The 22,846-nt window shown below is 43.7% G+C and overlaps 1 protein-coding gene across 1 annotated transcript in view; it reads right to left on the minus strand.

Moving 5' to 3' along the window:
• ACBD3 (acyl-CoA binding domain containing 3) overlaps positions 1-20,770 on the minus strand; it is a 33,874-nt gene extending 13,104 nt beyond the window's left edge. The window contains exons 1-6 of the mRNA XM_075925300.2: positions 20,437-20,770; positions 9,299-9,440; positions 7,453-7,593; positions 5,729-5,887; positions 4,580-4,754; positions 2,691-2,883 (exon numbers count right to left, since the gene is read on the minus strand). Of these exons, the coding sequence (XP_075781415.1) occupies positions 2,691-2,883; positions 4,580-4,754; positions 5,729-5,887; positions 7,453-7,593; positions 9,299-9,440; positions 20,437-20,710 (1,084 nt within the window). The 5' untranslated portion in view covers positions 20,711-20,770. The remainder of the gene's footprint in view (positions 1-2,690; positions 2,884-4,579; positions 4,755-5,728; positions 5,888-7,452; positions 7,594-9,298; positions 9,441-20,436) is intronic.
• Positions 20,771-22,846: the final 2,076 nt, after the last annotated feature.

The raw sequence follows: 22,846 nt of genomic DNA on the forward strand, positions 1-22,846 counted from the left end.
TGGACCTAGCAGGAGCCATTACTGAGTACCTTCCCTTATTGACTAATCATTAGGGATGTAATACTGTAGAAGATTAATCAATAAGCAAAAGCTTACAAGTTAATAGTAGAGACTACACATTCCCCCCTCTCCCGGCCAGTAAATTTTTTTGCAGGCTGTCCAGCAGCCTGGCTCAGTCTCAGCTTATGCAAGGTCCGGGACCTACCCCTAGTTCGGCTGTCTATTTAAAGTGTATTAGGAGCCAGGAGGGAAGGCAGCCTGGCTCAGTTCTGACTTGCCCCCATCTGGGAGCTCAGAACCCACCCTCGACAGGTAACCGGGTCATTGGGGGGGGGGGCTGGTTTTAAACTGGGTCCCCTCACAGACCAGCTCCTGCCTGGCAACCCACCTGATACAGAGGCAGCAGCACAGGGTGGCAGGGGGCTCCAGCACACTGGCTTCCGGCCTCACCCCCCCCCCCCCCAGAGACTACAGAACGGTTGAACAACCAATAAGAATTCATGAAGTTACTCGACTATTGAATTAACTGATATTTAACATCCCCACTAATCGAGTATTCAATTCATGTAGTTGATACAATTTGATTAGCCAACGTTAAGTGAGATGCCTGCTGGTTGCACACAAGATGCACAGAGATCCGTGCGCTCCCTCCGCATCCAAAGCGCTACGAAGGTTCCTTCAGCACACTCTGCAAATTCTAGGTACAGAAGTGCAGTTAGTAAAACTACCCTGTCCTGGGAGATCATCTTGGTTACAAAAGTCTTGCAGCCCCAAGCAGATGAGAGATGTGGCCCACTCACTAGCTTAAGTTGCCCATTGCTGAATTAGCAAATTATAATGGATGTTAGCATTGCCCTTGATGTGGGCCCATGGCAGCTGCCACTTACAGATGTGCAGTTCTGGCCTTTAGCATATCTTCAGTAAATGCTTGCAACAGAGCTCTTGGTCTTCCTATGGTAGCTCATGTACAAACTTTGTGAACTCTGAATAGGTCAGACTGTCATAGGCCACGTCTTTACTTCCCAGAAGACTGATGCTACAGTGGCTCATCTGGAATTTGATTTAAATTGGTCTAGTAAACACCCACTAAATCAAACGCTGACAGTGCCCCCGTCAATACCGAACTTCTACTCCTTGCAAGAAGTAAGGTAAGGGGAGCGTTTCTCCTGTTGACCTCCCACTGTCAGAACAGCACTGAAGCATGGCTTAAGCTACATTGACTCTAGCTATGTTCTTTACATAGCTGGAATCCCATACCATAAGTTGACCCTTGACTGCACCATGTACCTGGCAAGTATGTAATAGCACTTGAAATGTCACTATTCTGAGCTGAAGGCTAGTGGATGCAAAGAGCTTTCTTCCCAAAAAGCCTAAATGTTGAGCCTTCTTGTCAGAAGGATTTTGGATATTGTTATCTAGATCTCTGGATAGCTGCCTGCATGACCACAGAGTTAGGTATGTGATAAGTAAGAAGAAATTCTGCTCCCTTGACACTGAAATGAAATAGTGTTTCTCTACCTTCAAGGGGCAGGGGTGCAAATGGCTGGCATAACAGGTTCATTAACTCAAAATGACTGCTTAACAGGTTCATTAATTCAAAGCACTATTTGACCAGATTCAGCAGTTTACAGTGTATCCAAGCGCTTGAGGGGTCTGGACCTCTCCTAAGGCAATCAGGAGTTCCTCTGCCATTTTGCACAATAATTCCTGGAACTGTTTCTGATCATCTAGAAGGGATGGAAACCCTGGATTGGCTACTTCTTCAGTAGCTGAAGAAATCTTGTCAGTACCAGCAGAACTGATGGAATCAGCTCAATCTTCCTCTGCCAGAGGGTCATGAGGAAGTTCTAAATGTTTCCTCAGAGGGAAATGGTGGCGTGACTGCCCAAATGGAACAAACAGGCGCTGCATAAGGGTCCCATATTCCGCAGTATGATGAATAAACTGGGTCACAAGATGGTTGTAGAGGTTGCCAATGCATGAGATACTACCAGTCCACAGCTAAATGTGGAGATGGAGGTTGGTACCTGAAGACACTGGATTTTTTTGCCTGGGCTAGATTACTTTAAGGGAGGAAATGTTCCCTATGGGAGTTCAGAGTCTCCCAAGGAAGAGAAAATTGGGTCTGGATCCATCAGTGATATCAACAGTTCCAATGGAGAAAGACAGACTTCTGCCCTAACCAACATCCCTTGGTAGAATGAAAGATTCTAGAGAGAGGCGACCAAGATGATGGGGGAAATTGAGGCATTGGAAGAGCAAAACTCACCTTCTAGTATAGTACAAGTCTGTCCCAACTCTTCCCCCACCCCCAGTATAAACTTCCTAAAAGTATTAACAGTTATGTACAAAATACACTAAAGGCAGATTTGAAATATCTGCAGATCACAGAATGATGACAAAGCAGCAGTTCTGGACCTTGGAGGTTCTGACCAGGGTTATATGGTGGCGAGAAGGAATGAGAGAGGTAGGAAGTCTGCTCTGCATTCTTTAAACCCTCAGTCTGAGGCATAAGGAGAGCAAGGGTGCATATGCAGACCAGTGGAAGCTGCTTGCAGGAGCGCTCCTACTCCAGGTTCACACAACACATGCACCCACAGGGGAATATACAAGAAGGATCAGCACAAACTAAGCTCTAACAAAAGTCTCATGTTTCTTGTTCAAATAAAGGAATCTAGGTTTAGTCATACCTTTTGGTCCATTCTCAAATGCTTCATCCAGAGCATCTGGCTCCAGCTGTTTTTCAGGGCTGTCTGTTTGAGCGCTGGCCTGTCCATTAATAGATGGGGGACTCTCTCCTGGGGCAGCTGCATTCACCTTTGACATAGCAGTCATAGAAGCCCCAGCTGCCACTGCTGTCTCCTGCTGATTTTGTAATGCTGCCTACAGTTAGAAAAATTAAATTCAGCAAAAACAAGAACAGTCTTGAGATCTCTTCCTTCACTATCAAGGCATCTTAACCAATTTACATTTCCAAATATATGCCTAACATTAGGCACCTAAATCAAGTGGCCTGATTTTCATATACCCAACTCCCATAGCAATCAGTGAGTTACATGGAGTCAGGCCTTTTGCATCTAGATGTTGCTAACCCCACTGCAGCTCTGCCTTTTAAATGTATTAAGAGCCATTAAGAGGGGGGCAACCAGGCGCAAGTCGGGATTGCTTGGGGAGGGGGGCGACCAGGCGCAAGCCGGGACTGCTGATTCCCAGCTCATGCCTGATCCCCCGCACCACACCTCTGCCCCCCGCAGAGATGTGCCAGATTTTTAAGACTGCTTCCCCCAGCACCAGCTGCCTCTCTCTGCTAGAGGCAGCAACTGGAGGGGGGGGCGGGGAAGGGGAGAAGCGACTAGTTGAGTCACTAGTTAACTATCCGATAAGCATAAGCTTATCCGATAGTTGACTAGTCACTTACATCCCTAGCCAGTGGCAGTCTGTTTTCATGTCTAACTGTGAGAAACGTTTGCAAGTTTCAGTAAATCTGTAAAGTAATTTTGCTTACAAAATATTCGATAATTTTAGAAAAAGCATGCACAGAATTTATCACATTTTCATATTTACTGATCTTTAATATTAGCCTGTAGAAACAGTCTATCCTGAAATCTAGTCAACTTTTCAAAAGTAGTACTTGAGATCTATTATTAAATTTCCTACCAAATTGTGGGTTTACAATATCAAATCCGTGTGAGTTTGAGAAGGGTAAAAAAAGCCAGAGAACTAAAAGGAGAGAGTGCCACTATGGGAAGAAAACCAGCATAGACCAAGAGGATGCTCTTCACACAGAACAAAGCATGTGAACTTTAACAGATTTAAAAAAAATATCTTAACGGGACTGAGTGCTATACAAACCCTATGCATATGATTTAATTCACTCAAGGAGAGGAAGGGTTATATCATGTAACAATTCAAAGAATTTATGGTTACATTTGGGCCAATGGGGAAGCCTTCTGGATTTAGGAAGGAAGGATTATTCTGGAACAAAAAATTGGGAAACCCAACAGATGATAAAATTGGTAGGAAGAGCAGATGTACAGAACTCTGCGCTCATCAAGTACCACATAATACATTTATATGATATTAGCCTTCACAAAAATCAAAGATAGACAAGAGATGGGTAGCAACAGAGATGTGATCTGACTTAACTCTTTAAAAGACTTCCCCATGAATGAGTCTCAACTAAAGTTTAATGAATCTGATTTTAACGCATATTAGTTGCCATCTGAACCCAAACACCACTGATATGGGCACATTAAACTATTTAAAAACTTACATTATTTCAGTGTGCTTAAAATGTGACCATCAAGAACTCTAACAAGGATTGTGTGATTGGGAAAGTCATTTCAGACACGTCAAATGTTAAACTGTCTACTTAGACTATTTTTAGTCAATGGCTGTTTTAGAAAACTACAGGAAGAGATTAACAGAAGCTCTGGCATTTGAATCTGATCCAGTGCCAGTCAACCAAATGTTTTTTTAAACTTTTAGACTCACTATCTCTTTGACCTAGGATAACAAAAGCTTGGAGGAGGGATACCAATAACCATAGACCCTGTATATCAAAAATGGTCTACTATACCTGTTGCTGTGCCAGCTGGACTTGATATAACTGCTGCATGTACTGTTGATAGTGCTGTTCTTGTAGCTGACGAATCAGGATCTGCTGCTGTTCATAGTTGCCCGGATATTGCTGGGCTGCATATTGCTGGAACTGAACAGCAGTCTGCGAGTTCAATGCTGCCATTATTTGTTGCCTAAATTGTCAGGAGCAGAGTATGAAGATTACAAATGGCTGGAAGTACCAGCAAAATCCCTATTTTTAACTGGCCTCAAATACAACGAACTCAGTTCCCTGTGCAAACTAATTAACTCAGATGGAATAAAGCCAGGAGATAAAGTGAGATTTCTTCCATCTAAAATATGCCAGTTGAGAAAAGCATTAGTAAGAGACAAACTTATTATTTCCTACTTAATGTTTGAAAACCCATTTAAAGTGTTAAGTAAGAGCTGCCTTGCAAAGCTTACCATGAGTCACCATTTGCAGTCTGAAAACTAGAAAGAAGTGCTAGAAATCCACAATATTTTTAGATTGAGGCCAGAGAAAAAGGCTTGGTGTTTAAGTATAACACACACAACCCTCGTAGTCCTCCAACACAGCCAAAGCAGTCCTTTAAGATGAGAGTTCTGTGCAAAAGGAAAACCTGTGATGCCAGATCTGCCTCAAATTGAGTGGATAACCTGTACTCAATCGGATGAAGTATGACTGACTGGTCTGGTTCAGGGAGGACAGAGAACATGACAATAGCAGGTTTAATTGGTAACACTTAGGATTAATACATGGGTTTGTTCTGATTGGATTTGCAGCTTTCCTCCTTTTAGACAGGAATTAAATAGAAAAGTGATTAAGAGGGCAAGGCATCTAACATGGAGTAAAACACTTAATAGTTCAAATCTTGTTTTAAGGCAAATTAAACAGCAATTTTGCTTAAAAGGCTGTCCACATACTGGGATCTGCTGTTTGCAAACTGCACCTCTGTAAATTGCATAGCTGCAGGCCTCATTTTAGAACTCCAAATGTTGTATCTGAGCAATACACTGACTGCTCCTGATCAAGACTTTTGCCATTTGTATATAGTACAAACTATTCCAGAGGGAGCACAGATGAAAGATAACTGTTCCATAGCATAGATAGCAATTTTCTTAAATTATATCTATTCCAAAAACTCACTTTTGCTGTTCCATCCGGAGCCTCTCTTCCTCTATTCGCCTCCTCTCCTCTTCTTCCTGTCTCCGTCTCTCTTCCTCCTCTCGCCTACGTCTCTCTTCTTCCTTTTGTAAACGCTCTCGCTCTTCCTCTTCACGACGCCTCTGTTCCTCCTCTTCCCTCCTATGACATCCATTCAATGGAACATTTCAGTATCTCCACAATCCTAAATTTAGTTTTTACCATTTTGGCATCTGCATCAATGTCAAAAGTTAGGCCTATGTGACTCACTGTACATGGGACATGATTTAGGGCTGCTTTTCATATGTATGGTAAGGCCTTTCAGCATTCAGCACACCTACACCACTAACTTGACAGGTGCAATGTCTTGCTGAAGGTATGGAGAAGAGAACCTATTGTCTGAGCTTTACTCAGACAGAATGGCCAAGTGTAAAATTTATAATCAAATTATGATTCTCAGTCTGACCTAAGTTACTTTTGTTAGCCACGAAACCAAAGGACTAGAAACTTGAGCTAAGCCACAACCGCTCCCATCTTCCCTATGTTTGTTAATGACTTAAAAACTATTATGCAGATTCTGCTTAACAGCACATAAGCTGCTGTATAAGCTTGCTGTCCAATAGGTCGGGGGGCCTTGCCTGCACTCTGCCTTTCCCTCCTTGCTCTACCCTTTCCGTGGCCCCCGAATGTGCCCCCCACCCCCCGCCGTGGATCCCCGATGCTCCCCATCCCTTCTCACCCTTCTTCCATGATACTAAGGATGTTAGATATCAATTAAATAATCATATAACCGCATAAAAACTTTGTGATTTCATGATTATTCTATCACCCCCAGGGGTGGGGCCAGCAGCCAGTGTGCTCCCAGCAAGCCCCCTGCCACCTAGTGCTGCTGCCTCTGTATCAGAGGCAGCAGCTCAGGAAGGCAGGTGAGAGGCAGTCCACAAAGGAAGCCTGTTAATACAGAGACAGCAGCAGAGGGCAGTGGCAGGCAGCTCCCCACGAGCCAGTGCTTTTAAGCTGGCTCCCCCTGAGCACTGGCTCCTATCTGCCGCCCCCCCCTGCTTTGCTGCCTCTGTGGGGAAGGGGAAGGTGGTTCTCCACAGGCACTGCTTCTCCACCTCTGATACAGGGGCAGCAAGGGGGGGGGGGGGGGGAAGGAAATGCGTGTAGTTGATATCAGTTAATCCTAAATGTTGACTGATAAGTGTTGGCTTATCGGTTACTCATGTAGTGGACTACAGGTTGACATTCCTACATGATACCTCTCCCACCTGCCATATCCTTCCTCATCACCCTTCCTGTTGTGTCCCTTCTCATCTCCACTCCCATCCCCCATAAGGCTGCCCGCTGCATCCCTCCTCAGCCCCCTCTCTCTGGAAGCTGGCTGACTGGGAAGCAGGGATCAGATAAGTTGTGAAGGGTAGTCCTGGGCCAGCCTGGCGAGGGCTCTGACCCTGAGGGGAGATGTAGTAGAGCAACATGAGGCTCCAGCAGGCAGGGAGAAGGGGCAGGCCTTCTAGAGATGGTTTTCTTATCTCCTTCATTCAAATACTCACTTATTACTGAAACAGTAAAAAGGCTTAAGGAGTGAGTGATACAAGGCAATTTGGGAGACCAATACAGTCAAAGATAAGGGCTGGCAACTGAAGCTAGCGGTAGCGTCTGCACGGGGAAGACAACAGCTCCCTTCCACACAAGAAACCAAAAAACCCACCCAACAACTTCACCTTTTCTTTTCTTGTTCTTCTCTCTCTATTTTATGGGAGGTGACATATGTTGAAAAGAGATGACAACACCTATTAAGGAGCTTTACAAATTCTGCCATGGCTTCCTGTTTTGACATGTTTCCAAGGGTCGCCCATTCTTTCCTTGGAGAAATGATACAAATAATACTCCAGTAAGACTATACAATGTTAAAAGAACATACAACCATCTTCTCAAGTTAGTGGTCAATTCCCAGTCCAACAAACACAAAGGATGCATTTATACAGCACCCTAAACTTGAAATAAGATACGCAATTTGCCCTATGCAAATTGCATATCTTATTTTGAAACAGATTATTTTGAAATTGGGCACATCTATGCAGTGCCAAATTATATATATAGTAGCCCAATGTCTGTGACTAATGCTGAAATGCTGGCTGTTTCCTCTGGGCGGCGCTGTTACTGAAATGCTGGCAGTTCCCTCTGGGCAGCCCATGCTGCATGGGGAATGTGGGGCCCAAACGGACAATTGGGCTCCGCGGTCCCCGGAGTGAGAGGTAGGAGGGGGAGGAGAAGAGGAAGAGAGAGAGAGACAGGAGGTGGAGGAGAGCTGGGGGGGGAGGGGCAAGAGGAAGAGGAGAGAGAGACCAGAGGCTCAGGAGAGAAGGCCAACACGGAGGAGAGACCTGAAAATCCCATCTAATTGGCTAGTTTCAAAATAATGTGCTATTTCGAGCCATCCCTTATCCCTCATGCAACAAGGTTTGCTGGGATGGCAAAAATAGCGAGCCTGTTATTTTAAAAAATATTTTGAAACAGGTGGCTTGTGTAGACACGGGGTAGCTTTTCTGTTCAGGGTAGATGTATCCAAAAAGACTGCAATTACAATCACATCTTGAGCCATAGTGCACAAGAGACTTGGGACCAAGTGTGTTTACCTCATACCAACTAGAAGAAACAAAGGTTCTCTTAAAAAGAGTCACATTTCGACCTGAAAACCTCATAGTTGCTTTTACTCTCTATTCTAGAATTGTTTTTTCTGCCCATCCTTCTTACAGTACATTTATGGAGGGATTTTGTTAAAATAATGCAAAGCAAGTCTCAAACGTCATTAACCTAACTATAACGTCTTATAATTCGAAAATTCCAAAATTCAAACAGAAAAGGAGGCATTTAATGTATTATTCCCCCCTCTTGTTTCGGTTCTACATTATTACTTATGTTTAGCTGGCTAGAGCTACACAATTTATCTAAACCACTTCTGTTATAACATCTTTTTGATTAATGCCTGGAAAATCTCATTGATTTCATTAAAAAAAGCTAAAGAATGCTGACTATCCCTGAGTTTCAAGTCTAAACAATTCTGTTCTTATATTTGTGTAGTCAGTCAGACGCATGTACCCAGAAGAACTCCCCTTTTACCAACTTATGTGCATTTTCAGCGAGTCCAATATTTGCTTTGCTACTAGGGATAAATGAGTAGTCGACTACTCGATAATCCTAGCCTTATTGGGCAGTCAAGTCACTGCTTGACTAGTCGCTTCCCCCATCTTGCTGCCTCTGTATAAGCTGGTGCTGGGGAGAGCTGACTTAAAAGATGGCTCCCCCCAGCACCATTTCCACAGGGGGCAGGGGAGGCAGAGGCACAGCAAGGGAAATGGCATGAGCGGGGACTCAAGCAGGTCCTGACTGGCATGAACGGGGACGACTCTTACTACATTGAAAAGGCAGAGGCATAGGATTGTTAGGAGGGAGCACTTGCTGACTACTCGATTAGCTGATTCATCAAAATTTAACATTCCTCATTGAACCAAGATTATGTTAACTGAATTTCTCTACTTGAAGACTAGGCCAGTGAAAGACAACTACCTTCTATCGTTCCCCAGCACATCAAAGAATCCAACTTCAGGGCAGGTGTCCGGATTGTATGGTCCCAACAGAACCTGTTTGTGTAGTGCCACAAGTTTAAGTTTTTCTTCATATGTTGGATGAAAGGCTTTGCCATCTTTCTCTGCCAAAGCAATGAGAAGAATTTGGAATTACAATTTATTCATTAAGAGATAAACATACATTAATGTGAAAAAGCCTCACAGAATGGACAGGGTAACACATGCCTTAAGTTCCCAATTTTTGCCCCAGAGGAATGATTTGCCTCTTGCCTTGTTAAACAGAGGTATTATTTGGTCAAAATCATTAGGACTTAAGCAAATTTGTCTAGATTAGAATCAATCAGCTATAGTTACTGCAAAATACTGTAATTATGAAGAGTTTTAAATAATGTATTCTAGATTGCATCTTTAGCCGGGTAATTACTAGGGATGTAAGGACTAATCGACCATTCTATAAGCAAAAGCTCATCGGATAGTCAACGCACTAGTCGACTAGTTGCTTCCTCCCCCTGCCCCCCCTACTGCCTCTATCAGAAAGAAACTGTAAGGGTGGGAGAAGTAAGGGCTTACAAGCCAGTTACTCCAGCTCCAGAGGAACGGGAAGGGGGCACAGCTGCAGCATTCCACCTTTGAAACGTAGACGAGTCCCCGCTAGGACTCTTGTACATTTGAAAGATGAAGTGCCGCATGGAGCCTGGGGCCAGTGGCGGACTCAGAGTACCCCACTGGTCCTGGGCTTCATGCGGTGTTTCAGTCCTGCTGTGGCTCTAGGACATTTCAAAGGCAGAAATGCCCTTAACTAATCAAACAGTCAATGAAATTCCATCGACTGTTCGATTAATCAATTAATCTAATTTTAACATCCCTAATAATTACCATATAAATATTGAAGTTACATGGACCAACATTGTATCATATGGATCTATAGTTTTCAAATATTTAAAAGGCTTCTTAATGTGAATTTTTCACAAGCATGTATCCCCAAGTCCTCTGTAGTGGCATGTGGAAGGATTGCTGTATAAAGAGATAGGATTTTAATTTTACAATCAATTGAGTTTTAACCCTGTTCTGTGCCTCGTGCTTTATACCAAAAACTACAGCAAGGAAGGGTACAGAAAGTAAACAATTACAATTTAAGAGGAAAAACTTGTTTGAAGCAATTCGACTGCACCAATGGTGTTGGCAAAATGTGATAGTACTCTACAATTAAGAGGCCAGAAGTGATTAGATTAAGGCTAAAATTGAATGGATTTCAGTGCTAGAGGAGAAATAGCATTAAAGCTTATATTCAGAGTATATTAAAATTAATTTAAAAAAGTCTTCTGATGCTGTCTTAGTCCAATTACACTGAGCACTTGTTAGAGACAGGCAGATCTGCAGATACCCGGAATTTGCAAGCCATGTTTGCAGATGGATGCAGATCCAAACTTTGTATTTAGAGTTCTGTAAACTTGCAGATACTCGCTTCGTATTTGTGGACCATGTTTGTGGATTGGATGCAGATCCAAATTTTATATGCATGCATGGCTTTACTTATTAGAAAGAAAAATGTTGCATGAAAGTTTACTTTTAAACAAAAATAGTCAACAAGGAATATCCCAGCATGTTTCACTACCTGTCAAAACAAAACAAAGGAACACCCATTATTTCAATTACACTGCTCATTGAGAAAACTTGGTTGGTTCCTGTTACACAGGATAGAAAGAGACAATTACCTTTTTCTAGAAAGACTAGAAGAAAGCATAAAAGGAGCCATTACTGTAGGTAACCACAATACAGAATTCATGTGAAAGATGTACTGCACTCAAAGACTGTGCTTGCTGATACTGCTTCAACAGTCATGAATTACAGCCAAAGTACCTACTGTTTGGAGCTGTGAAACTAACAGGAAAATCTGGCTGCTCCAAGGCCAAATCTCACAGCTCCAAGGCTTTGTCTAGACTATTAAGTGGGTCAGCACTTTAACATGGAAGTGGGGTTAAGGTGCCAGCACTGGGGAAGAGCCCCTGGCACTTGTAAGTAACTACCTTCATAAGAGGAGTAACTAACCGCTGAAACACTGGGAGCCTGTTTACACTTTACAGTACAGGCAGTCCCCGACTTACGTGGATCTGACTTATGTCAGATCCGCACTTACGAATGGGGCTTTTCTCGCCCTGGAGCTCACGGGCGGCGGGTCGCCACCCGTGTCCTCCGGGGCCAGAAAAGCTTCTCCCAGTCTCCCTGGTCTGCTGGGGGGGGTCCAGCAAAGCCACTGGACCCCCCCCCAGCAGACCAGGGACACCCGAGCAAAGCCGCCGCCTGGGCGGCTTTGCTCGTTTGCCTGGGAGCAAAGCCGCCCAGGCAGGGGGACCCTCGCCGCCTGGGCGGCTTTGCTCCTGTCCCCGGTCTGCTGGGGGGGTCCAGAAAAGCGGCTTTGCTAGGGTCTCCCTGGTCTGCTGGAGGGGGAGGGGGCGCAGCTAGTGCGCCCCCCCCCCCCCAGCAGACCAGGCTTTTGTTGCGGGACGCCTCAGGTAGAGCAGCTGGGGTGCTGCCGGGGGGGTCCTGTGGGAACCTACCGGGCAGGGCCCCAGCTGTTCTGTCCCAGGCTCCCAATTCAGCAGCTGTTGAAACTGATCAGGCTGATTCCAGGAAGCTGGAGGCAGAGCAACTCTGCCTCCGGCTTCCTGTAGTCAGTCCCTGGTCAGTTTCAGTGGCAGCAGCTGAATCTGGAGCCAGTTCCGACTTACATACAAATTCAACTTAAGAACAAACCTATAGTCCCTATCTTGTACGTAACCCAGGGACTGCCTGTACCTGCTGTGTGAAAGAGAGATACAGTGCAGTAAAATGGCAGTGTAGACAAGCCCTAAGTTTCCCACAGCAGCCAACTGGAATTCAGGTGGCTTCCCTCTGCACCTAGCTGGGAGCAGGAAATGGAAAAGTGGAAGGGGTGTGGGGGCAGAGGAGGAGGAATAAGGGGGAGAGGCTGGGCTCCTAGCAGGGAGCTATGTGAGGGGAGAGTCCTGGTTTCAGCCCCTCACACTGCCCCTCTTCAATCAATAGGAGCACTCCTGAGGAGGCCTCACACTCCTGAGAAAAGAGTAGTGTGGACATCAGCTAGTGCAGCAGTTACTGCAGTGGCTGTAAGCCAACCTAACCTTGGTTGATTTAAGATTATAGCATAGACCTGCCTATGGTTTCAAATAAGTTCAGTTACTCTGAAATATTTTTCTCTTAAACAAGAGACAGTGGAATCTGAGCCATGATACACACAATACTGAAAGAACCTAGGAAAAACAGAAGTTAAATGTTGTTTGGTTTTATGGCTTTAATTGTAATTATCCACCAGATAATTTCTGAAAATAGCTCTGGGTCCATGGATCATTTGTGAGTAATTGATTAGACTGTCCAATTAAACAGTCAAGTAACTGAAATTTAAGTAAATATGACTTTAAAAACAGATTTCCAGTGGGAATACTCATGAATATAAATAGCATTTTCAACAACTATGAGGAGAAAACCCAAACTAAACTAAACGGAGAAGACTGTACTTGGTCATGATCAGGACAAAGATGCTAAGCTGACATTCTCTCTAGGTTTATATGCAAAGTACACTTGGTCACTAATCATGGGCAAATGTAACAATAGGAAACTGATTCTTCACTGTTGGATGCCATAGCACAGACAAAGCATGGAAATTTTTACCAAGTCTAACCCTGCTGTTAGCATTAGCACCTGAGCCCACCTCAGAGCAGGGTTAGTAAAGACTGTTTCTATCAGCAATTGCACTCTGATGGCCAATCTCCAAGTAGGAAGTTCCCCAAGTGGGAAAGAAATGAAAACACCAGAGGAATAACTTTCCACTGAGGGACTCTTATGATTGGGTGGGAGGAGAAAATATTCAGTGGTTTGTTCATAATATCAACATAAGTACTTAGCAAATGGGGTATTCTTCCAAGTCAGTCAAGAGAGTCTAAGCTTTTAATCATCTGTGAGCTTCAAACACTAAACACCCATCATACTTAGGCTTTGTTTACAATGTGTCTTTGCAGCAAAAGGCAGCTTTTGGCAGCAAAATAGTGGAGGTGTACACACTGCAATCAGTGCTGGATCAAGAAAGCAGCTTTAAGGCCCCGGGCTAAGGTAAGGCCCCAGGCTACAGCCCCTGAAGCTAAGTTCCCACTGAGCTGTGCAGCTTCCTGTTAAGCTCCAAACTTTTCCTTCTCATCCCCAGAAGGGACCTACTGCTGCAGATGGGGAAGAGCAGGGAGCAGTCACAACTGGGGCAGCTGGAACCAGTGGGAATGCAGCCAGTGCACCGGATCCAACTCCAAAGCAGAGGGACAATGGGGCTCCACATGTCAGAGCTCATTCCCCTCCCCCCAAAAGCCAGAAGTACCAGTTGCTTCCTGGGTGCAGCAAAGTGCCTCAAGATAAGCAGACACCAGGCAGCCTGTCCTAGCACTGCTGGCCAGGTAAACCAATAATAGCAGTCTGATCACGGTAACATGGATGGCCAACAAAGTACAAGCTTGTTGGAGACCTCAGGTATATACTGAGGTGGCTAGCCAAACTGCTACCCATTTTGCTGAGACCACATTTTTAGCATATTAATGTGATCAGAGTTAGCACAAGTACGTCAGCCGGAACTGGGAATATACCTTCTAGCTGCAGTGCAGACGTACCTTACAGTGTTTTGGGATTTTTAAACAAAACTAAGTTTTATAGAAAGACGACTCCAAGCCTGCAGGGCTAGCTGGTCATGTACTAGACATGTACATTCAGAAGCAACATTTGGAAAAGTAATTTATTCTTTGCCCTCCTCTAGCAACTTCGTGTATTCCAACCTATGCCCTCTCCACGCCAATATCTGTATCAGTGCCATCCATAGTATAAATTCATGACCAAATGTTGTCCTTACTTGCTTTGTGATGCGTGTGTGAACAGTAAGTATCATGAGCTACCACAATTTATCATCAAGTAAACCTTCAGAGAGGGATAGAAGATCCCCCCCCCCCCCGCCCCGAGGTCAGTGTTCATGACAACTGCTAAGAAACACCAAAGTCTTCCATCAACACAGTGTAGCTTTTGCAGAGGGATCACAAGCAACACAGGTTTCCAAACAGGAGTCTTCCAGCATGCCTAGTCCTTACCTGAAGCAACAGGCTGTGCATTCACTTCTCTACTGTGACTACCAATAAATGGTTTCAGTGTGAAAATGTTTACACACAATGTGAATACCTACGCCACTGGGAATAGGGACCGAAATCAATTCACTTCAGATATTCCATAGTCACCAGCGTACTTCATATGAGTCATTGACCTGAATGTGAGTCTCTGTAGCCAATTACTAATAAGCTAGGTGACAATGTTCAGACTGTCTAAGCATATGGATGAACTTCATGACCTGGGGTTAGTCTTTTCTCATCCCGATGATTTTCATTAAGTCAAAATATTCCCTACTATTGTGCCTTTTTTCTATTTACAACACATTTACAATAATTTAACAGAGGAGGTTCTGTAGACTTAGTTTTTTAAAGATAAACAAAGTCCACGGTACATATTAAATAATTAATGCTGGTTGAAAAGAACACATGACATCACGCTGAAGTTTGTTTTCAATGAAGGCTAAACTAAAATCAAGCTTTTATAATCTCTTAAATACAAAATAGATATGCAGAATCTGTAAGTCTCTACTCCAAATTGAGTTAAATGCTGCTTTTCTATACAAGGAAAGAGTCAGGTGGGGAAGCAATCTAACTTCTGAGGTCAAGTTTTATAAATATGGACATTAGGTTATGTACTATATTAATAACTTGTTATATTAAATAAAAATATTTTATATACTGTTGTGTATTTAATTACAGTAAACATTCTAATGCAGCTTGACAGAAATGAGCAGAATGTTAGTTACCTATTCTTTCACTCTTTTCTAGCAATAAGATGTACAATTAAAAATGTGTAAATACTGAAATATATAGCTGCTTAAAGGCATATATTTAGAGCATATCAGCCCAGATATCAAAAGATGCAAGCTCTGGCAAAGGTTCTATTAAGTTATAACTATTAAAACACATGAGAATGAACCTTTTTTCAGCAAATAACTGAAGCATAGGTGGATAAGTTGACTGAAATAATTTTAAATTGATGCAGTCCACTTAGTGACTTAAATGTATGTTTGTTCACAATGTATGATTTTACATTATGTCTTTAAAATAGAGAGGGAAAACAAAGCAATAAAACCATAATCAAGAATGAAAGGGAAAGACAGTAATAAGATGTATGGAAGATAAAAGTTTCAAACTATTTTTTTTAAAAGTGTTCAAAAAGCCACAAAAGAACCCATTATGTACCCATTTTAATAGATGTAAACAAGGCAGAGATTACATGACTTGTCTCAGATGACAGTGGCAGACTCAAGCTATGCCTTCACTACTGGAAAGATACACTGTGGTGGTCCATTTTCTGGAGTTTGATTTAGAAGATCTAGTAAAGACCCACTAAATCAAATGCTGATGCTGGTACTCCTTGATTTGTGAAAAGCAAAAAAAGTCAATAGGAGTATTTGCTGCAGTCGACCTCTCACTGTGGAGCTGGCAATGAAGGTCAAATTAAGGTAGGTCGACTCCAGCTACACAATTAATGTAACTGGAATAGTGCATCTTAATTTGAATTTCCTAGTAAGTATAGACAAGACCTCAGGAATAGAACCCAGGAGTCCTGATTCCAAATTCATGTACTTACCATTAGATAAAGACTGTCTGCCTCTTGTATTTTAAAGAATTAAGGAAATACCTCTGCTTGTTAGAGTTTTAAGAAAAACACTGCAAAACACCACCCCCTTCCCCAGGTCAGGCTGAAAGTATGTCTACACACTTTATACTACAGTGTTCTTCAGTGCAGATGCTACCAACACTGATAACTTCAAGTACCTAATCTCACATGTAGACAGTGCTAAACCAGCATAACTACATCTGTGGGGTTTGGATTTTTTGTACCCTGGAGACCTAGTGTGTTGATGTAAGTTCCTAGTGGAGACTAGCCATAAGGCAATCCAATGTCCAGAACACAGGCACCTAAAAGAGGCACGAAAATTGCAAGATGAAGACTGCATGCAACAACTTAACCTGGCACAATGGAACTTTCACAAGAAGATTACAGCTTATCTATCTAGACGATAAGAGCTTTTTGGGGGGCTAGCTTGAGACTGTACACACACACAGAGGAACTAAACACCACCACAAATGTAATCATCATCCACTTTATGTACAAAGAGTAATTCTTTGACCTTGCCTTCTCTAACAGATATTTTATTAAAACCCCCAAAACAAAGCACTCCACTGCACACAAAAGTCTCTCTAGAGAGAACAAAAGTACAAACAGGTGACATATTTGTCACATTGCTTAAAACATTACTCTAAGACAGTGTTTCCCAATTTTTTTTTTACCACGGAACCCTTTCAAACTCAGAAAAATTTCAAGGAACCCCCTAGCCAGGGATTAAGTTTGTCGAGCAAAAAAAACACAACCAAACTGCCAGTATACTACAATTAGTAGTAATAAGATGCTAAATACGGTCATGAGATCACCATTCATTTAAATTCAACAAAAATCATATTAAATATGTACAAAAAATAAAACTATCAAATAATATTATTTATATTCATAGTTTTCAATGCGAAGAGTGGTTTTTCTTCTTTTCTTGGCAAATTCTTTTTATATTTGGTTTAATACTAGAAAGTTGGATTCGTATATCTGGCGCAGCATTCACTCGATTTCTGTATTTTGTTTTCATTGCTGCATAGTTCGAGAACCCAGTTACGCACAAGTATGTACTGGCAAAGGGTAACAGCTGACGAATTGCGTGTCTTGATAAAGATGAATATTCTTGACTTTGACATAAGTCACTCCAAAATGTAATCAGAGAAACTTCTTTAAATTTTTGTATTAATTGGCCATCTGACGCAATTTCAATTAGGTTTTCATAATCTTGTGTAGAAAAACTGACTGGCTTTTCTGTTAAACTTAATGGATTTCGAATCCAGTTATTGTTGTCACTGATGTTTGAAAAATACTTAATGATGTTAGTGTATAAATCGCAGAGATGATCTGCAATGTCACTGCGAATATCTTCATCAAGTTTGTATCCATTTTCTTCAAGGAAATCATTCAGAGTTGGTAAACAATCCAAATCATTTCATCCTACAGATGAGATCCAAAACTGTAGCTTCCATGACAATGACAAAATTTTGTCTTTTGTAATAAAAATATTTACATTCTTTCCTTGCAGCGACAGATTTACTTCATTTAGTTTTGTAAAGATGTCTGCAAGATACGCAACTCTAGATAACCACAAAAAAAGTCTGTTAAACGATCAGACAGTTGGAATTTGTGATCCATCAGATTTGCGGAGAGCTCATGACGCAATTCAAATAATCTAACCAGCACTTTTCCTCATGATAGCCACCTGACTTCTGTATTAGAAGCAGGGTTGTGTGCTGACTACCCATATCTTCACACAATTTTGAACAGTCTTGATTGTAATGGTCGAGTTTTTATATAATTAATAATCTGTACTGCTTTGTCCAACACATTTTTGAGAGGGAGAAATATTCTTAACTACCAGAGCGTGTCTGTGGAGAATGCAGTGACTGCTGGTGCAGTTTGGTGCTACATTTTTTATTCGTGTTACAGCGCCAGCCACTGTTCCTACCATTGCTTTGGCACCATCACTGCACACATCACCACATTTTTCCCAGCTTATTTGATGTGTTTTCATAAAGTTAGATACAATTGAATATATTCTCACCAGTTGTATTGGTTTGCAAAAATTCACATAAAAGTTAGTCTTCTTCAATAGAACTATTAAAATAATGGACAAATACAAGCAGAACTGCAAGACCTGCAACGTCAGTGGACTCGTCTAATTGTAATACATATGCATCACATAAATGCAGCCGAAAAATAAGCTCCTTCTCGATGTCAGCAGCAAGATCGTGAATACGACGTGTGACAGTATCGTTTGACAGTGGCACAGCCTCAACTTTTACTAAACTCCTGATCCAACATACACATCACAATATCTTCTGCACATGGTTTTATGAGTGGTTCCCCAATAGTGTGTGCTTCTTCGGCGAGCGATATATGATAGCTTACTTTGTAAGATGCCTCTGTTGCATTTTCATTATCAGATTTGGCAATTTACATGAAGAGTTTACTTTTTCAAGTGATTCAAGCTTTTGCTTAAAAAAACAGAAGTCTTTATCTTTGTATTCTGGATGATTTGTTTCAAAATGTCTTTGCAATTTAGCAGGTACTAAACAACTATTAGATAATATTTTGTTGCACACTACACACTGGGCACCTGGAGCATCTTCATTTTCATTGCTTGTGAATCCAAATGCCAAATAGTCCTCACAATACCTGCATTTCTTATTAGTCAGCTGAAATTTTTCATAATTAACTTGAGCTGCCTCAGTATTTTCCTTGCTGGTTTCAGTAAAAATACTGGAGTTTGAAGTACTCACTTTTCTCTTTAAAGTTCCTTCTTTTAACCAACGATCCATGGGGAATTTTGATATTAGACTGAATTCTTAAACTTAAAGTCACACACAGGAGCCACGTGTCCTCACAGTGTGTATGGGGATTTGTTCCTATCCTCACAGTGAGTAGGAGTTCCGGTGTTCCACTCACTGATAGTACCACCCCCTCTCCCCCCCCCCCCACACACAGCCTTTACCAAGGGACCTAGCTGCAGCAACAGCTGCTTGTCCCGCTTCTGCCCGATCAACCCAAGATCCCTCTCCCGCGTCCCCCGCTGCCACTCTGCTTTTTCCGGTGGTAAAAGCAGAGTGGCAGCGGGGGACGTGGGAGAGGGATCTTGGGTTGATCGGGCAGAAGCGGGACTAGCAGCTGTTGCTGCAGCTAGGTCCGGTGGTAAAAGCAGAGCGACAGCGGGGGACACGGGAGATGTCTGAAAGGGGAGCGGTGAAGGAGCCAGCGTCTTTGTGTGCCGGGCTCCTCTGTCTCTTTATGGGCGGTGGGAGGGGAGCATTCGGGTTCTCGCGGAACCCCTTACGTTCGATTCGCGGAACCCCAAGGTTCCGCAGAGCACCATTTGGGAAACACTGCTCTAAGGCACTGGGATACTATTATGGTGATGAATATGATATGAGAACTACAGAATGAAATTCTTCCTCCGTATCTGACCAAGATAGAATCTCTCCCTTTGGGAGCAATAAAGATAGCAATAGGGACTTGCTCCACCAGAGAGACAGAGGTGGCATCAAGGATACCTCAGTATTTACCCAAAGAGATAAGCTATGCCTATGTAACACAGTTGTCTCTTGGGACAATGTTCACATGGCTCCAGGAGCAATGAGCCACCCCTTTGAAATGCATGGGGTAGTTCACAGCCCTGAGAGCAATTGTCTGGCTGTCTGCAAACTCAAGCAGCCATCACAGACATTGTACACATTTTCAAAGTTCTCTTTGTATCACGCAGGTGAGAAAGTAACAACTCCAATTCCAATACCATCACATGCACCCAGGAACCTGAACCTTAAATAAGAGCCAACAGCACCTGTTGTCTTAATTCAGTATTGCTGCTCTTCCTAGCAGAACAAAAACAGTTACAGTTACAATTGCTTTTTAAACATAAAACAAAAGACTCTGCATTTTAGAACTACTTGAAATTACCAACTACAACCCGACTGTTGCAATCCTTGTTAACATATTTACTACTATAACCTACCTACTTCCTCTGGTGCTATTCTAGTGAGAGTGGGAACCGGCGATGGTGGGGGATGGGGCTTACAAGGAAACACACAAGCATGCTAGTGCCGGTAATTTTCTTTTCAGCCCAAAGCAAAGTAAGCTTGCTGGCCCCTTCTCGCTACCTTCCTGCCCCAGCGGCCGCCGCCTTCATCGCCCTGGGGCCGGGCGCTGAGCAGGGGCCGGGCACAGCTCTGGGTCAAGTTACGAGCAGTCCCCGAGACAAGCTGCGGCTCCGCTCGCGCCTGCCCGGGGGGGGGGGGGTGCCAGGCACGTGGGGCAGAAGCGAGGTAACGCGCCACTCGCGGGGGGCAGGGCCGGGGCCAGCGGCCGGGCCGCGGCCCGCGGGAGCGGGTGAGTCACCTTTGAAGAAGCGTAGGGCCAGGCCGTACAGCTCCTCCAGGCCGAACCCCCAGCGCCGCTCCGGGCTCAGCGCCGCCTCCTCCGCGTCCCCACCGGCCCCCTCCTGCGGCCCCGGGCCCGGCCGGCTCCGCCCCGCCCCGTTCAGCGCCTGGGGATCCGGCTGCCCCGGCCGGGCGTCCTCGGGCCGCTCCTCGGAGTCGGGGCTCAGCGTCAGCCCGTCTATGGAGACCTCGAGCCGCTCGGAGCTCAGCGCCGCTACCGCCGCCGCCGCCATCCTCCGGCTCGCCTGGGCTCGGGCGGCCACGTCCCGATTTCCGGTCCCCTCCAACCCGGAACTTCCGGCACCAGGGGCGCCGCCCCCGCGTCTTCCCTCCTCTGCCCCCGCCCCCGCGCGCTCCGCCCCCGCGTCTCCGCCATTCCGCGCCCTGTCCCAGAGCCCCGCCCCTTCCCCGCTGCTCATCACCTGCCTCGAGTCTTCTCCCCGGCTTAGTCCCGCCCCCCGTCAGCTGCGCCAGCCCCTTTCCTTAATGCCCCCTTCTGCCTCCTCCCCTCTGCGGGCAGCTCCCGCCCTGGCTGCCACCTTCACAACCCGCCTTGCTCATGGAGCCCAGTGGCGACAAAGCCTTTGTTGTACCCCAACATCCTAACCTCCCCACACCCATCCAGGCGAATCCCTGTTTGCATTGCCTGACATCCAGCTCACCCCAAGGCAGGGAACCAAATGAAATTAATGGGCAGCAGGTTTAAAACAAATAAAAGGAAGTTCTTCTTCACACGGCGCACAGTCAACCTGTGGAACTCCTTGCCTGAGGAGGTTGTGAAGGCCAGGACTATAACAGGGTTTGAAAGAGAAGTAGATAAATTCATGGAGTCCATTAATGGCTATTAGCGAGGATGGGTAAGGAATGGTGTCCTTAACCTCTGTTTGTCAGAGACTAGAGATGGATGGCAGGAGAGAGATCGCTTGATCATTACCTGTTCGGTTTACTCCCTCTGGGGCACCAAGCCGGAAAAAAGCGGCGGACATCTTTATTTAAATCCCGCGGGGGATATTTAAATCCCCCGCGGATTTCCCTATTCTGATGTTGAAAATTAGCATGCCCCTTTCGGAAAAGGGACCAGTGTAGACATAGCCATGGTTTTTGATTGTTTTATGCATATGAGGGGTGCTTGCTCCATAGCTATATGGAAATGATGAACACTCATTTTCTTCTGCCTTGGGGTGAGGTTTGCTGTTGGCTCTTCTTTTTCATGTTTAAGTTCAAATTGTGCATTTGTAACGCAGACCTTTCTAATGGGGGATGCAGGGGAGGAAATAAGCCAGAGAAAGCAAGAGAGCCTGTACAAATGTTTCCCCTATTAACTCACTGTCTTGTAACTCAATAAAACAGCATCCACACACTAACATTGCAATTGCCTGCTCTTCACAGGGATGAAATCAAATATGATCATTTGTAGCTCTGTGGAACAAGTTTACATCTAATTTGTTCAGTCTGTGTAGTACATGGCACATGATTTCAGAAAACTAATGAATTATTCATTATCAATCGCTTTTGGTCACATTTCTATTTGACTTATTGATAACTTGATGAAAAAGTACAAGCCTTGGAAGATCAAGAGCTGATGTTTATTTAGTTCAATAACAAGAAATAATACCCTATAACTCTGTGTAGTTTACTACTGGAGCACATGTGAGTTATCGGGCTCCTGGAGTCTTTGCTCTGAACTGTAAATCTGTGCTATTTCTTTTATTGAACTAATGGTGGGACAGTTTATTTGATTTGCAAGTGCAAATGGCAAGTGTATACACTGTGCTATACAAGTTTGAAATTTCATCATCAGACCCAGCTTCTGTTGTTGATTAATATGTTAATTTTATAGCTGAACTAAACTTGTTTTCAGGTTTTTTGATCTGCTGCATTTTATGCTTGATTTACAATGTTTGTGTATTGTGTTTCATAAATGTTTTATTATGCAGCAGCTACATAAGTCAATCTTTTTAAAAATTGAATTCCTTATTGAAAATATCTTCACTGTAAAAGGAACTGAATTTGTGACTGGACCTCTCAAGTTTGCCAAGTTTTACTCAAATGGAAGGAAATACGTGCTTGCATTGTAAGATAAGTTTGTTTCCTTTCTCATTTTGGCCTTCTCTACATTAGGGGGAAAAAGCTATATTCTTACCTCACGTTAGTTAACTAAAGATAAAATCCTAGTGAAGACAAAGCAATTTGTAGTTTTCCCATGTTAAGAGTTCAAGGTAAAGACTAAGAAAGCCTTAAAGTACAGACCACCTTATCTTCAGGAGGAACAATCCTGGAAACTCAAGATGTCACACAAAAGAAATCAAGTGAATTAAATATAATCAGAGATAATCGATAAACAAAGGCTCGATAGATCCTTTATATCA

Source organism: Pelodiscus sinensis, chromosome 3 (genome assembly GCF_052426305.1).
Source record: "Pelodiscus sinensis isolate ZL-2025 chromosome 3, ASM5242630v1, whole genome shotgun sequence".
NCBI classification, from domain to species: Eukaryota; Metazoa; Chordata; order Testudines; family Trionychidae; genus Pelodiscus; species Pelodiscus sinensis.